Source organism: Notothenia rossii, assembly GCF_949606895.1.
Source record: "Notothenia rossii genome assembly, chromosome: 4".
Taxonomy (NCBI): domain Eukaryota; kingdom Metazoa; phylum Chordata; class Actinopteri; order Perciformes; family Nototheniidae; genus Notothenia; species Notothenia rossii.
In genome coordinates this window covers 63,905,083-63,923,429 of record NC_136902.1, presented here as the reverse complement: position 1 = coordinate 63,923,429, position 18,347 = coordinate 63,905,083, and the positions used below count along the sequence as shown (strand labels likewise).

The following is an 18,347-nucleotide window of genomic DNA, read 5'->3' as shown; positions in this document are numbered from 1 at the left end:
TGAAGGCAGCCACTGTTTATGGTATTCAAAACCAACCCCGAGTACTGTCTAGAAAGGCAGTGTCCCATATTCTCTCGAACTTTAATATTATTCAGACTCAAATGTACTTTTTTAATCATGATATGAACTGAGGTAAAAGTTAGCCAGAGTGTGCAGCAGGCAGCATGACTATGAGTGTACTGGCAGGCCTATGACTTGCTGGAATCCATTCGGTTCTTGTTATAAATGGGATGAGAGGTGTGACTGAAAATGTGCTGTATATGTGAGTGTGTGTTGGTAGCCAGGGGGGTAGGGGGTTAATTGGTGTTGCGTGTTAAAAGGTGTTAACAAGGCAGGCGAGCGTCCAAGGAGCTGTTGAAAGCCACACACACACACACACACACACACACACACACACACACACACACACACACACACACACACACACACACACACACACACACACACACACACACACACACACACACACACACACACACACACACACACACACACACACACACACACACACACACACACACACACACACACACACACACACACACACACACACACACACACACACACACACACACACACACACACTGGAGTTGGACAAATAGACTGAACAGCATTGGTGTATTGATGCTCTACAACTAAGATCAGCCTGTGTGTCTTTGTCCACCTCTTACCTGAGACTACCTTACTCACTTTGTTTAAGAGGATAGTTCCCACGTTTTTTTAAAGTTTGATTGTGTACACAGTAGTGCAGTGACGAATAATTTTGGTATAGGCCGACCTGAAGTAAGCGTCGCGAGGACTCCCTCGACAAAAAGCAACGTGATTTTTCCATTGGATTTTGGAAAATTGTAGGCAAAACGCATTTATGATACTTACAAGTTGTGTTCAGTAGGATCATTTCTGCATATATAAACTGATTTTTGTGAATGCACTTAGCTGAAGTAAAAAGCTTACATAATGCTTTAAATGAACCTCATTGCGGTCACATGGCTGTACTTCAATGCTACTTAGCTAAAGGCTAACTTGTGTTTGGCGTGATGTCGTTTAGCTGTGTATTTAGTCACTTTAGTCACTTTATATGACACATGAAGAGTGGGGGATTTGTTGACATGTTTTATGACAAATCCTGAAATTCTGTTAAGCTTATGTATTAACCACAAACCTTATTTCTTACTAAAACAAATTTTTGATTTTGAGACCAAGGAATGAGAAGTTCTAAAATGCTAATTTATATCCGAGATTTAAGGAGCCATACCCACACAACTCTATTTACCAAACTGTAAAACTGTTTTTATATAATTAGATACATTTAAAGTTCATTCTGTAAATACTGTGGATTATATTAGGTCTTCCAAGATGTTTGCATGTTTCCAACTTGTGTCATCTCCATAAACTAAAACGATTACAGTGTTGGCAGAGAATACAAAATGATATCTTTAAAAGAAAAGTGTCAAAAATAATTAAATACAATTAGACCTGTTTGTGTGCATACACATTTAGGGCATTAACAAATCTGATATCAAAGATGCAACATCAAGAAATAATGTTCTCAATAGCACAATGTATACCTTGTCGATATCATATTTATAATACATTCAAAATTCACTGGATCTAACCAAAAATTGTTTATCAGATCTCTTTGTTTAATATCACCTCAATAAGGGGTTCATTTCAGTTGAATTAGAACACACATTCACACAGCGTTGGCTAAATGCCGCTCCTAGAGCCTCTGGCCGGCCTGTGGGGAAGATAGAATGGAAAAAAAGGAAATTTGGAAAACAGTGAGAAAGAGAGAGGGAGAAAAAAAAGATGGTTCCAGCTAAAAGGCCCCTGCAGCCTGGAGGCACTCCATACACTCTAATGATCGCCATCAGCATGTGTGTGTGTTTGTATGTGTATGTCTGAGTCTTGACAAATAACCTTTAATCAAAGTGTAAAGAGAAGGAGCGCTGTTAGCTCTTGTGTGTGCTTTTTACGTGAGTGTGTGTTCAGTTTGTGTCTGATTTAATATTTGCTGTCAAATGTGCTATTGACACAAAAGTGCACACACACTTCAGAAATCTTTATGCTAGCACTTAAGCACTGTTTTTCACAGACATGCTGACACACACTCACACAGTGCTGTAGAGCCGGATTAGCAGGCACTGCTAACTAGATGTCTATGGAGGTGACACGCCATCACATCAACATGCCAACACAGTGTACACTGCATGGCTAGTTGTTACACACACACACACACACACACACACACACACACACACACACACACACACACACACACACACACACACACACACACACACACACACACACACACACACACACACACACACACACACACACACACACACACACACACACACACACACACACACACACAAAAACAAGTATATTTGCAAATGCTTTTTCTTTCCCACACACACACACAGGTGAACAGGGCGCAAATCACCTAACAAATTTGAAAAACAACTTGAATGGATGCACAGGGATGGCAGGATTAAAATACATTGCATAAAAATTGCATGAAAAAAGGTGTATACACATATAGTGGGTCCCACACACACACACACACACACACACACACACACACACACACACACACACACACACACACACACACACACACACACACACACACACACACACACACACACACACACACACACACACACACACACACACACACACACACACACACACACACACACACACACACACACACACACACACACACACCTAACTGAGCATGAGTGGAGGCGACAGAGCGTTCACACAGGGTCGAGCTGGTCCTGGATGTGCCAGAGCCAGCAGCTGAACGCTAGTCTGGATATGAAGGTGTCAAACTAGCTTGGTTATAGAGCTAATATGGAGCTGCTAGACTGGCGCACCTGCGTCTCACACACACACGCACACACATTTATACTCATATGTAGTGCAAAGACACACGCATATTCATACATCAGGAGAAGTGTAATCACACGCATGCGTAAACATGTCATGTAGGCATAAAAATGTCCGATAGATGCAAACACGCAATCACACATAGCTAAATATGCACACACACTTCTTCCGCACATGTGTGAAGTGCAAACATGTAGGTCGATGTGTAAACACACACAGAGAAACAGAATCATGGAAGAGCAAACACTCAAGTACATTCTTCATGTTAATAGATGGACGTACATGAACACACACACACACCTCCAGCCCTGTTTCCGCAGTCACACACGTAAATAATGTGTGCAGCCTTCCACTGCTTCATACCAGGCCACTGCTAGTGTGACAAATAAACTTGCTTACACTTGGCGCTGCTTCACAGTGTTTGGCTAAATAGGGCATGAAAAGATACAAACACACACACGCACACACAGGCAGGCAAGCTCAACACCAGGTGTGTGAGGCAAATGTTAGCAGAGACACATGTGGCTCTGATGCCTGTAGGGATCTGTCCATGTCCTCTCTGTGCCCTCTGCCAAGGCACAGCAAAGTGCTGCCTGACTGTGACTGCGCTCACACACTCAATAACAGAATGACACTACAACTGCAATTACATTTAGAGCTGATATTAGCATTTTGCAAGGGTGAAATTCGGTCAAATATATATAACATCATTGTTTTGTGTTTTTGTGGTGATCGATTGAATTGGTTAAGGAATTGTTTTGTTTTTTTGTAGGTTAACCCGCAATATTGCACCACAAGGGCTCCCTCAACAGAATCAAATGGGATTTATCCATTGGAATTCTGAACCTTGCAGATAATAAGATTTTTGGCATGTTTATGATACTAACTACGTTTTGTTTGGAAGGATTATCTCCACATACAATACTACTTTTATAATAGCTGAAGCATAAATGCAATCGCCAGAATTATTCAAGCTAACCTTCCACTTTAAACAAGCTTCATCACCATCGCTAAACCAACAGCGCTTTGACATTTAGCAGTATCCTTGTTAGCAAGTGCCATTTTTCGGACATAAAAGCTTCAGATGTTAACCAGTGGGGTGTTTACTGACGTAATGTCATAGAACAAAATGTCAGGCATCTATCCAACATCAGGTTCAAATAAAGGTGGACTTTGAGATGAGGGAACCCGGAAGTGGTAAAAAAACTCCATTCCAGGATTTACGACTCATTCATGCAATTCTATTATTACTATGATAATATATATATATATATACACAGACACAGTATACTATATACAGTGTATATATATATCATGGTTTTACAAAAGTTAATAAGGATATTCATCTCTAAACATGATGCTTCCGTCACTCTTTTGGCAATAAAAAGGAATGTTAATTAAGGAAGACATGAGCTCAAAAATAGATCTGAAGAGCAGTGTGCTTACTGGCTATACATTTATAACATGTATAGGGACAAACATGACAAATTTTGCTTTTGAAAGACATTGGCATTAACCAGACAGGAATAATCTGTCATTGGTCCCATAGTTTGAGCGCTTTGAGCACCTGGAAAAGTGCTCTAATACAAATGTAATTAATTGTTATTATTATTATTATTATTATTATTATTATAGTTGGCAATCACATGTTCCTGCACATTTTACCCACATTTCTTTGTCGCAAATCCCTCAACTTCCAAAAGGTATAATTCTTAATCCAAAAATAACTTATTTTCAACTTCCTCTTTAAAGTAACCTACACTTAGTTTGCATCAGGTATGGTATACCATGTTTAATGAAATGCCTTCTGAATGACTTACATTAAATATACTACAGGTCAGTGTGCTAAATTCCAATTTGCTAAATTCCCCAAAATGTTCTAATTTCCCGGTGAAATTATTACATTTCCTGATGTTCCTTTACTGGAAAATGGTATCTAAAAGTCATACTGTTCTGGAAATTCCATGACCAGCAGTAACCATCTGCAAGGTGTTGGATGATGCGTCTGCATATGCTAAGTGTTAAGCCTCAGAAAAAAACAAGGATCGGAACGAAGGTTTTCTCATCTGTTGCGTTTTGTTTTTGGTGAATCACACTGTCTCTGTTGCAGGAATCTGCATGAAACTACAGACACTCCATGTCTTTCTCCACCTCAATCCTCTCATCTCCCTCTAAGCTAAATGATCCTTTCATTTCCTGATGACCGACCAAGGCCCTTAGGTGTCTGTGCATGGGTTGTGTGTGTGTGTGTGTGTGTGTGTGTGTGTGTGTGTGTGTGTGTGTGTGTGTGTGTGTGTGTGTGTGTGTGTGTGTGTGTGTGTGTGTGTGTGTGTGTGTGTGTGTGTGTTCGGGGAATGTGTGAGCAGCTCTGAGGCCACGGTTGCATCTACAGTTCACAGTTGTGCTGATCCTGTAGCAAAACAAAGCTCTGAGAAAAATGTCTGGAGCTGAGCTTCATAAGTGTATTTGTGTGTGTGTGTGTGTGTGTGTGTGTGTGTAAGAGATCATGTAAATTACACTTTCTTTTTCATAGCATGTTAAAAAAATCATACACACACACACACACACACACACACACACACACACACACACACACACACACACACACACACACACACACACACACACACACACACACACACACACACACACACACACACACACACACACACACACACACACACACACACACACACACACACACACACACACACACGACTCCGGAAGATGGAGAGGAAGTTGTCTAATGGTTGCCAAACGTTTGAGTGGGCCCTGGCTAAACATATGTTTAAAGTAGACAACATCAGCCATCACCACTTGACCCCTACACACACACACACACACACACACACACACACACACACACACACACACACACACACACACACACACACACACACACACACACACACACACACACACACACACACACACACACACACACACACACACACACACACACACACACACACACTCATAAAGCTTGTCACACACAGGTTATTAGTTTATCATCTAGTAGGTGTTTATATGAATCCAAAATGTGTGATTTGTGTGTTTGCATGCACACACCCCAGGAAAGCACAAACACACATGCCCCAACAAGATAATATAATCAAGTCAGAGTGCAGTGACTGCCGACTGCAGAATGCCCACTTCCAGATGTTCTGACGGAGAGAGACGCCACGCTTTTCCACTGGGAATTGGTCAAGGTCCTGGGGCTGCTGCATGTGTGTTGGTGGTACACACAGAATCGACGTAGACATAACCATGCAAACAGACACCCTGACACGGCATGGGCTAAACTGGGCCCAGCTGGAGAATGATTCAAAGGCTGAGGGAGGAAGAGGGGAGGAAGGAGAGGGGAGGACGGAGAGGACAAATTGCTTTTGCCTGCATTTGAAGACGTGATGTGCGAACGAGCTGTTAAAAGAAAACAAAAGCAAAGTTACGCCTGCCAGTTCCCATGACTCCAGCCCACCGCTCCATCCCTTCATCGGCCGCTGCGTCCATCCATCATTCATTCTCTTCCCCCTCCTAACAGTAAGTGACCCAACACCTAGGGACTCCTGGGATTAATTACAGTGTGGATGAGTGGACAGGGAGGAAGAGGGAAGGTGCTGGTTTATGCTGTGTTCACACTGCGTACTAAGAGTAAAACTAATAGTGAGGCTGGCTGACTGACAACTTCGATGGTAACTGCTTTTGTAATGCCCGGGGAATTCTACCAGACCATGTGTCTTGATTCAAGAAAAGTTGAAGCATAAAGCAACATCATTCACTAAGTTATAATGTTTAATGTTATTTAAAAAATATCACATATGTCCGATTTTGTAAAATATTGTATTTTGTAACTACTAGGATGAATTATGTAACTTTTCGAGGTTCAAAAGGCTAACATGGTGGGAAAAGGGAAGTATGGATGACATGTAGAGTGTAGATAAAGGCAGTGGGGTACGAAGAGATTTAACGGTGTGGGAGTATTACACTTAGGGCTGCAAATGTTGACCAGTTGATCAGTCTCATCAAATGTGCTAAACTTTGAATAAGGACATTAATAGTTTAATCCTTACCTACAAATAAATTCCATAACAAAATCTAGTAAAAGTTGACGGATTTCCGAATTATTGGAAAGCTGAGGTATGTAGAAGGAGGACTTCTTTTTTAATAAATTACAGAACTCACAGGAAGTGGTTTTGGGCTTTCACAACCTTATCATGGGAAATGGGAATCCGTGGCTCAGTTTCCAGGATGTGAGTCCCAACAATAGGGTACTGTATAATTGCACCAAATTCAATAGCAGCGTGATCTTGGGCAATGCAACCAACATTTTGAAGCAGATCGGAGGAAAAGGTTCCACTTTTGCGTTTCAGAACACCAGCTTGCCAACAGCTGACTTGAAGTTAATGTGAGGGTGCTAGTCAATGGGAAAACAAAAAGAGTAGGTGCATCTTTAAGCTTGTAACCTTTTGAATGTGACTGCAGCTGTGCTACAATAACACCATCTCTAGATGACACCATCAAGGTTGTTTCTCCAGATTAGATAGTGCTCCTCCAGAGCTTCAAAAGACCAATAGAACTGTTGCATAAGAATGGGAATAACCATGTGTACCGACTTGTATGTGTAAAGTTGTAAAGTAAACATAGTGAATCATGATGGTGATCACTTTTTATTTAAGATATTTTTGTCATGATGTGTCAACACATTTTAAGATATCCATGTATATGTCCATTCATGATATAGTATTGTTCTGATGTTTAGGGTTAGGGTTATAGTAAAACATACATTATGTACTGTTTTGGCAATTATGGCAAAGAACACAATGTTTTTACAATGAACATTGCATGAGGTGTGCTACTATTTGTGCGGACACTTTCTCCAATTACCCACCTTCCCCAAAGAAACCATTGGTATTCACTACAATGAGCTAAACAATGTGTGTGAGCTCTCCAACTACATTCAGCTCTGCCAAATAGGAAGCTCACATTGTGACAAAAAAGCTAAACTATGCCAGCAGCTGCCATTTCCAAAAGCTAATGATGGAAATAATCTTCCTCTCTGCATCGGCCCCCCTCTTTCTCAGAGGTTAAGAGTAGATGAATAATCACTCATTTGCGAGGCAACAAGCGAGGGAGCTGAGTGTGCTGCATAAACATTTTCCCGGATGTAATTTTCTCTGCCGGTCTTTTGGCTTTTCCCAGTAGGACTGTGCCCAACGCCCAGGAGGAAATCGTTTAGGCTCCATAAGTGCCAAATTGTATCCTGGTTTTCCAGAGTTTTCCTGCCTGTTCTGGCTCAGGGCTTTTCCTGTGGTGGGATTGTGTCATGTGTTTTGCGTGTATGGATACTGGTACGGATTTAAGTGTGTTATGAATTGTGGCTTTCAAAACTTAAAAGGCAGTTGGCCTAAGATGACAATACCTTAGTCAGTGAAGCAAGCATTGGAAAGGGAAGATGAAGACAAAAGAAATGGACACACGAGAAAATGAAATAAAACAAAATGAGCGTGAAACTTAAGTGAGAAGTTCCCACTTCCTCAGGCGCCTCTGTGTTCACTCAGCTGTATCCGTGCACATGATAAAATGCCTGAGAATATGTGTTCTTGCTAGCTTGTATGCCATTGCTGCGTTCTTACATGGGTGTGTGTTTGTGAGCACATGTGTTCCTGATTTGCAGAAAAAGACTGGAACTGCTTGCTGCTTCATTAGGTCATATTTGTTTATCAGACAGTGTACAAGGCAGCTGATGTTGGACACACATGCTTCATTTACTGAGCATTAATACAAATTAAGACTGAAGATTTATGTAAAATTGATAATGTTGGTGCTGGGGACCTTAGTATTCCATAGTTTTCCTTGGGCTCCTTTAACATACACGTCAATGCAGCAACCCAAACCGCATTTCAAATGCCTGATATTTGTATCAATTGTTTTTCTCAATAATTGTGCAGCTCTGGTTCAGATTCTGTTCTAGACTGTCTTCAAACACATCTAAGTTAATAGGAGTGATGTTATTTTCTGTGTGTTCAATGGCTCTTGTTTAAAAGGTGGTATGTGCCACATAAAACATGAATACGTCACTGACCAGTTCATTGTGTGCTCCTTAATTTCAGAAAACAAATATGGTGTGTTTGCAAAGACTGGCAACTTCTAGCTCGAGCCAGTGATATTGTTACTCCCTGTATTTCACTAAATTAAGTCCACATTTCCCATAAAGCCTGCAACTTCCTGCGGTAAAGAGGATGTTGATTCTTCAGTCAAAGGCTTCCTCTTTAAGGGTTTAAATATGTTGATTTTTTTTTTGTAATCACCAGTTTTTTAGCATGTTGATACATGTTACCTGGATAAACAACAGAGAACAGGTAGTGCAAGCTCTTAACAACATCTGTAAGTGTCAAAAACATTGACATGCATCCTGTAGGGGTGAGGCATTAGTGCAGTACATGTGATGGACCAGATAAAACTGCATTAAACCTAAGTTGATTTAGTCATTTCTAAATGAGGTTTGATAGCCTGGATGGTTTAATGTTTTAGGAAACTCAAAAAAGGTTTATGGTTCAGGTTAGGGTTAGGGTTAGAGAAGACCTGTCCATTATCATAGACTGAAGGATGTATTCCTGCAAATAACTACATTTTGACAGACCACTGAAGCCCAAAAGAGAGATAAACTGGGACCATTTATTCTAAGCAGACACAACATCAGGACTGGGTAAAAAAAAACTGTGGGAAATGAATATTTACCTAGGAAATTAAATGATTCTATATTTTACCCCTTTGTTTCATGCAATTACAAAATTAAGTAAAAAACCTAAAGATGTGTTGGAAGACAAAAGAATAGAGAGCTCAGTAGAAGCAAATGAGACAACATACACACTCTACACAACCCAATACACAAACACACACACTTGAGTTCAGCACAATGGTTGAGGAATTTCTCTGAGCCCTAAGGAGGAGGAGACGGAGACAGACAGAACACAATTAGTAGCAACTTGTCACAACTTTGTTACTACAACTGTGTGTGTGTGTGTGTGTGTGTGTGTGTGTGTGTGTGTGTGTGTGTGTGTGTGTGTGTGTGTGTGTGTGTGTGAGTGTGTGTGCAGAGTGTGTGACACTTGCCCTCCCGCACAGCTCATTTATTGGATTAGAGTGAGACTGACCAGTGGGGATGTGGCTGGCCGGCGCCAGGGCCCGCTCTGAGGCTTCACAGCCTAGTTAGCTCTTATGCTAAGCTAAACTCCCACTCCTGACGCTTTAGGGGGGAAGCACCACTGCCATAGGGGGGAAAGGGTGCTTGTTACTGGGGCCAAGGTGCCATGCGAGCAGGCGTCACCTGGAGGGGAGAGGGTGCTTGGACTAATTATAAGGGAAAACCCCCGATTACAAGATGAGGAAGACAGGGATTGGAGGGGTACTGGAGGGAAGGATGGAAACACTACAGCGGAAGCCAGGCGTGGAAATGCCATGACTAGCAGCCAGTGACAATATCCCCGTCAAACACACACACACAAACACACACACAGAAATACACACACCAGACAGTGTACCTTCTGAGGTGCCGCCTGTCACCCATTCTCGTCTTTCCAGAGGGATAATTGTATTAAGTGTGTTTGTTAGCCCAGTGGCTGACGGCATACACACACATACACACACACAGCCACTGAGTCAAATATACAAACATAAAGCCAGGTGGAGCATATATAAGCATAGCCCTTAGATGAAAGGCTACTGGAGCTTTAATAGAGTCTTAGCAAAATGGGGTAAAGCTGCTGTCGATGGTAAGAACCAGAACCATGCACATGCGCGCGCACACACAAACACACACACACACACACACACACACACACACACACACACACACACACACACACACACACACACACACACACACACACACACACACACACACACACACACACACACACCAACTGAAGGCTTTAAATGCAGCCTATAAGTGTGAGTGCTTTGTTTGTTCAGAGAACTACTCACAAACGTATGCGTTTCCTGTAGGTACACACACACACACACACACACACACACACACACACACACACACACACACACACACACACACACACACACACACACACACACACACACACACACACACACACACACACACACACACACACACACACACACACACACACACACACACACACACACACACACACACACACAACTGGATGATCTCATACAGTATGGCTGACCAGCACTCCGATACACCAGTTTCATTAGAAACACATGTTTGGTGTGTGCATGTGTATTTAGTGTGCAGGAGGCTCTTCAAGTACGTGTCATGCTTCTGAATACATTTCCGGTCTCCATCCAGTACAGCACTAACTCAATCCTAGGAACTGCATCCGTGCACACTCGCACACATATACACACAGAAATCAGGTCTCCAGCATTCCTTTTAGATTCTAACTCATCATTGTGACGACAGGCACAGTTATGCAGCCTGGTGAAGTAAGATCAAGGTCTAAAGATATCTAAGATATATCTATAATGGTGTATTTATTACATCCACATGGGGCTACACCAACCCCTTACCAAATACACACAGGCAGTGCAAATCAATATCATTATTTTCAAACGTCAAGAGAGGAAATATTATGTTAATTTGAAGGTTCATATTTTTATGTTGTGCCCCTACTGGGACATGTTTAAATGCTTTTATGTTTAAAGGGTCTGCATCACCTCTTTTTACCCTCTGTCTCAAACCAGAGCCCAGTCTGCACTGATTGGTTAGCTGGCCAGCTCTGTTGTGATTGGTCAATAGCTTAAAAATGTCTTACACCTTAGCAGCGCAAGTGTTACATAAGCCGCTTTCACACCAAGTACTTTGCCGTACTTAGTTCCCAGTATTTAGTCCCGGAACTGTCCTAGTAGATCGCGTTCACAACAGAATAAGTCCCTGAGGGAGGATTACGCAAATGAAGCCGCTGACGTCACTTCTTCTTCTTCTGCTTTGGGTTTACTGGCAGGCCGTGAACAACTCCACCCGAAGTCCCGGGTAAATCGCCAGAAGCACCCACACCTCCTCATCACTCCACCGCTCCCACGTTTTATTTTGTGTTGCCATAAGTTAGTCTCTCTTCGTTGGTGCGCATTAGTAGCTAATGCTAATAATGCTAATGCGAGCAGATAAAATGGCGGCTTCACAAAACTTTTCGGAGTTTTATGGGGCGTGGTTTGCAATTCGCCCAGCCAATCAGAAATTGGAACCTTGTCCTCTACAGGAAAGTCCCACCTCTCTAGCAGGGACTGAGAAGGGTTGAAAAGGGGTGAAAATGTTCGCATGAACTAGGTTTTACTTCCAGATCTTTTTGGTGTGAAAGCAAAATCCCAAGAACTATCGGAACTATTCCTGGGAAAAGTACTCCGGTGTGAAAGCGCCTATAGTAATCCCATTATGTCGTCAAAGTAAACAAAGAAGTCCAATGGATGCTTTTCAGGCAGGGGGGGGGGGGGGGGGATTTTAGCCTTTGCAGACCATTTACATTCACAAAAAAAAAAAGGGAGTATATGTTGTGGAACAGGAACACAGGACTGCTGACGACAACAGGGAACTTTTAAACATTGGGAAAAAAAGTGGGAGAGAATGATTGGATGTGACGGAAAGTTTGGAAGGTATCAGCTAAAGCACTTAAAAGTTGCAGCACCAACAAAATGGCCAACAGTCTATTGAATGTACCTGCTCAGTCTGGCAACAACGCAAAACCTCCAGACGCACACCACTACTGTCTCAACATGCACAACAAACTAGAGGAATGGCAAGAAAAGGACAAAGGGAAGCAGATCTGTCTAAGAAAGCTGTCACTTTGCCTCTGCTATGATCTTCAGCAAAAGATACAAGGCTCTGCAGCCGCAACATGCTAACGTGTGCTAGTGCTGCCACAACTGCTATCCATCAGTGAGTCCAAGCCTGAGACAAAATGTGTGTGTTTGTTTCAGAAAGACAAAGGTGTGCTTTTTCCGTCCAAGCAACTGAATCTATCTGTTTCTGAATGTGTCATTCTTTGCAGACGATGGTTCTTTTGCTGATGTAACGTTTCTCCTCCTTCCTGTTTTAGTTTTTTTAGTTTGAGTGAGTCAGAATACACATCTGCAATATCTTTGGACAGTACTCGCAAATGACTCAAGAAGCATCTACAGTATAAAGCAATCCTGTGTGTATGTTGATATGTATATCCTCCGCAATCCTCGAGAACAATTTACCAAATCTACAGTATACTTGGCTGCTGTATGGGTCAGACCCCTTGGTTAGATTCTCCGCCATCACAACCTGGACTTTCACTGCTATGCTGACGACACACAGATCTACCTCAGCACCAAATCCCCCCACAACCCCCCTCTCACACACATCAAATCCTGTCTGACTGCAATAAAATCCTGGATGCAACACAACTTCCTCAAACTCAACAGCAATAAAACTGAACTCCTCCTCATCGGCTCCAAATCCACCCTTAGCAAAACCCCCAACCTGACACTCACCATCGATGGCACCCCTGTTTCCCCCTCCACCCAGGCACGCAACCTTGGCGTGATATTCGACCCCACCCTCTCCCTCGACCCCCACATCCGCCAAGTTGTAAAAACCTCATTTTTCCACATCCGCAATATCGCCAAACTCCGTCCCTCTCTCACCCGCCCTGCAACTGAGCGACTCATTCACGCCTTCATCTCCTCACGCCTAGACTATTGCAACTCACTCCTCTTCGGCATCAGCACTACATCCCTCAACAGACTGCAGTGTGTCCAGAACGCAGCCGCCAGACTCCTCACCCACACCAAATCATGGCATCGCATCACCCCGGTCCTCAAAGAACTCCACTGGCTCCCCGTCTCACACCGCATTCACTACAAACTCCTGGTCCTCACCTATAAAGCCCTCCACCATCTGGCCCCCCCCTACCTCACTGACCTCCTCATCCTCTACCAACCACCCCAGTCCCTCAGATCCACCTCAGCCGGTTTGCTTTCAATCCCCAAGGCCAAACTCTGGAGCTTCGGGGACAGAGCCTTCTCTGTGGCAGCCCCGAAGCTCTGGAACTCCCTCCCCCAAGACCTCCGTGAGTCTGATTCCCTCACCCGGTTCCAGTCCCGTCTCAAAACCCACCTCTTCAACTCTGCTTATCCTTAAACCCGCCCCTCCCCCCTCTGAACCAACATCCTCCTGACTGCTTTTCTGTTTTTGTTTGTGTTTTTGTTCTTGTTTTGTTTGTCGACCTTACGTGTAATGTAAAGCGTCTTTGGGTCTAGAAAAGCGCTATATAAATCCCATTTATTATTATTATTATTTGTATTGCTGGGGCCCCAACAGCGTGTGGTAATACATTTGGTGCAATTTGGACCCATTCAATATTCATTGACTTTAAATGAACTAGCCAGCTGGCTCTTTATAGAAGTGGGATAGGGCTTCAGGGCTCTTGTTTTAAGCAAGCTAACCATGGCTTATTGACTGGCCTTCATTTTTGCTGCCAAACGCTGGATAACTAATGTTAAAACCAAAATCGTTTTCACTACCCTGGAGTCATCATGAGCAGATAACTTGGTGAAAGCAAAGTCAAACTACAGTATATTTCACAGATGTTCTGGCCCCAATCAGCCCGAATGTGGGTGCGCCAGCAGCACTAGCTTAATCTAGTAAAAAGTCATAGAGGTGGAAAAACGGTCAGGCTGCCCGTTTAAGCCACACCCCGAAAATGACCATTTTGAAAGGTGAACATATCATAATGAAAGTACAAGGCAAACATGGCTTGAAATAGTTAATACTGTATATAGTTGCATATTTAGCAAATATATAGCTCTAGTCCAGCTTTGAAATATCAGAATGAAGCTAAAGTAATACACAAACAATCAATAAAACCTCGCACTTCATAAATGTTATGGATTTTAGGAAGATATGCCTATGTTTTTGAAAATCCATTCCCCATTTCGTTGCAGGCTTTCTACTATAGATTTGTAGATTCCAAGCCAAAATCATAATCACTACTATGTCATTTGAGGCAAAATACATCTATTTTCGAAGGATCTGTAGCAATCCCTCTAACAGGTGAATTAAGGGTGACGTACATTTGGTGACCTGTCCCTTAAATACATTAATGAAACACATTTAAAATTATTTTGACTTTAAACACCTTTAAAATGTATTTGTGTAACATAGTCAGTTTTTGTTTTAGGGAAAATGTGTTTTCTAAGAGCAGTTAACACACTCACTGTATGAAACAAATTACACAAGTATTTTTCTTACGTTAGATAAAACGAGGGGTTACGTATGGTAACCCTTGTTATATAAGCACAGGCGGGGCCCTCTACTGGACTCTATGGGTACTACCTTATCATGCAAGCAGTCACCTACTGAAACTTCTATAGAGGTAGCCGGCCCGGGGCGGGCCTACCTGAATGCGCGCGCATCTCACCGTATAAAAGGAGGCCTCGCCTCCTGACCGTCATCCTACACCTCTCTTCAGCGAGCGGTATAGGACAGACAGTGCCCCGAGTAGAGGGCTCCGCCTGTACTTATATAACAAGGGTTACCATACGTAACCCCTCGTTATATCTCTCACAGGCTCACAGTGGGCGGAGCCCCGATGTATACACGTGCTGTCGTCCAACAACACCGTTCCACCCCACTGCCCCTGCCGCTGCACCTCACTCTCCTCTACCTCGGTTGTAACCGTGGAGAAGTCTGTGCTGCGGCTGACAGAGCACACTCTGACACGCTTACCTCGTGAAAAGTGTTCTCGGAAAACAGTGCTGAGGGCTCCCCCCGTCCGCCCATAGGCAGACGGAGAGAGTCCCCAGCCCCGTATGGGCTCACTATGCACCACCTCTCCAGAGTCCCTAAGGAGCACGGGGAGAGCGCAAGTGCCCCATGTCCCCCACACTCAGACACTGACCCTGTGCAGAGTTTGCATGGGCTATAGTGTGGAGGGCTCTCCCCTCCTGCCCCTAGGGAGGCGAGGAGAACCCTCCAGCCCCGTAAGGGCCCAGTGCGCACAACGTCCCCCGGGACCTTCCAGGGGGCCCAGAAAAAACGCCCGGAAAGAACGCCCGGGGAGGGGGTCAGATGTCCACTGACCCACAGCACCCAACCTCCTCACCAGTCCTGTGTTGCCCCAGCAAGCACAGACGAGGAGAAAGAGCCAGACAGGTCCAGATGATAAAACTATATGAAGGGGCCTGGCGTTGACCAAGATGCCGCCGTGCATGTGTACTCAACACTCACACTGTTGAATAAGGCTGTTGACACAGCCACAGTCCGTGTAGAGTGTGCACGGACCCCCGCGGGGCAGGCTCTCCCCGCCTTTCCATAGGCATGTACAATTCACTCGCAGAGCCAGCCTGCCAGGCGTTTCTTGGACAGAGCTTTCCCTGTCACCCCGCCCCCGAAGCACACAAACAGCTGTGCAGTGCGTCTAAGGGCAACCGTGCGCTCCACATAATATACTAGCGCACGCACCGGGCAGAGGAGGTGCAGTTTAGCTTCCCTGGCCCCACTATGGGGTGGAAGACTAAAGCCCCCAAACTGAATAACCCTCGACCTGAACGCACTCCTTAGGCTCTTCGGCACAAAGGAAGGATTCTGTCTGAGTGTCGCCACGCTCTGGTCTCCCTGGATCAACAAGCGGTGAACATGGGAGGGTGAACTCGAATGGCACCTCGTCATCCGGTTCATCCATCTCCACCACCTCGAGGTCCTGATCCTCCACCTGCAGGCCGAACTTCACACGGAAATGATTGCCTCGATGTCGGCAGCTCAGCCGAGGGATCATCCGGCAGGCGTTACAGGCCGGCGACGGGCCTAGGCCGTCTTCGGCGTGGTCAGGCCCCAGGCACTGGAAGCACAGGCGGTGCGGATCAGCCCCCGCGATCAGGCCAGGGCATGTCGGGCAGGTCCGGTGCTCAACGAGTGGTTCCATGCTTTTCTTTCTCTTTCTCTTAATCACGTCTATGCTCAGTGTATCACTTCCGCTCGCTGAAGAGAAAGGGATGACAGTCAGGAGGCGAGGCCTCCTTTTATACGGTGAGATGCGCGCGCATTCAGGTAGGCCCGCCCCAGGTCCGGCTACGTCTATAACTGTCTCAGTAGGTGAATGCTTGGATGATAAGCTAGTAACCATAGAGTCCAGTAGAGAGCGGAGACTGTGAGAGATATAACAACTATTAAGAGTTGAAACTGCTCACACAAAGGTCTGAGGATTTTTTGGTGTAAAAAGGACACTTTCTGTGAAAGAGATGTTGCCTGTAGCAGCACAAACACATTTTGCACACACACACACACACACACACACACACACACACACACACACACACACACACACACACACACACACACACACACACACACACACACACACACACACACACACACACACACACACACACACACACACACACACACAGACACAGACACACACACACACACACACACACACACACACACACACACACACACACAGGAAGACAGACAGGAAGTTGGGGAGGAATTCCCAAGCGGACATTTCTCACGTTCCTGCAGTGATTGAAAACACACTCCACTAAAATGGCGGAGGACATAATTTCCAGGTGAGGAAAGATTGAGGCTGTAACCTCTTCCCCTCTGCTTTTATCTCCCCCCACCCCGGCACAAACAATATCCTCCTTGATATTATTCCCACACACACACACACACACACACACACACACACACACACACACACACACACACACACACACACACACACACACACACACACACACACACACACACACACACACACACACACACACACACACACACACACACACACACACACACACACACACACACACACACACACACACACACACACACACACACACACACCTGTTGTCACCTGGAGGGGGTTGGTCCTAGCTTCGACACACAATGACTGCTTATGTGGCTCACAAGGAGCAGGTGAACAGATAATATCTACGTAAATGTGCACACATACACACATTTCTCTATACACGCATGCATGCACACACAGACGACGACAAAGAGGCACACACACACACACCTGCTGAGGAAATGGGCCTGCAGTAGCCCACCACCTGGTCAGCCCCGAGGTGACACCGAGAAAAACAAAGGGAAGGAAAGAGGCAATGAAGATAAAGAAAGGTTACGTAAAAGTTGTTTGAAGGGTAACAGGGAATGTGTTGTCCAGCTGAAGGAGCTCATATTAAATAGGTGGAGAAGGTAGTACTATATTTATAGTCCATTTAACAGTAGGGACTTTGCTTTAGGTTTGTATGTCTTAATGACAGGCCATTGAATTGACCAGAAGTAATACAACTATTACATGGTACAAACAGTTTTCGTGTGCTACTGTGGCTGCCTTGTGGGTTCGATCCCAGCAGTCGACATGTCGAAGCATACTTGGGCAAGATATTTAACCCTGAGTTGCTCCAGATGGCATGGCCAACAGTGTCTGAATGTTAGC

At 44.3% G+C, this 18,347-nt stretch overlaps 1 protein-coding gene and 1 long non-coding RNA gene across 8 annotated transcripts in view; one reads left to right on the top strand and one right to left on the bottom strand.

Moving 5' to 3' along the window:
• The window catches only part of LOC307036328, a 238,918-nt gene that overhangs the window by 27,647 nt on the left and 192,924 nt on the right, over positions 1-18,347 (top strand). The window lies entirely within an intron of this gene.
• bcas3 (BCAS3 microtubule associated cell migration factor) overlaps positions 1-18,347 on the bottom strand; it is a 363,412-nt gene that overhangs the window by 211,412 nt on the left and 133,653 nt on the right. The window contains exon 23 of one of the 7 annotated variants that reach the window (XM_079676540.1): positions 5,894-9,841. The exons of the other annotated variants lie outside the window; for them this stretch is intronic. Coding sequence (XP_079532666.1) covers positions 9,810-9,841 — 32 coding nt within the window. The 3' untranslated portion in view covers positions 5,894-9,809. Of the gene's footprint in view, positions 1-5,893; positions 9,842-18,347 lie in introns of those variants that run through there. 7 annotated transcript variants of the gene reach the window in all.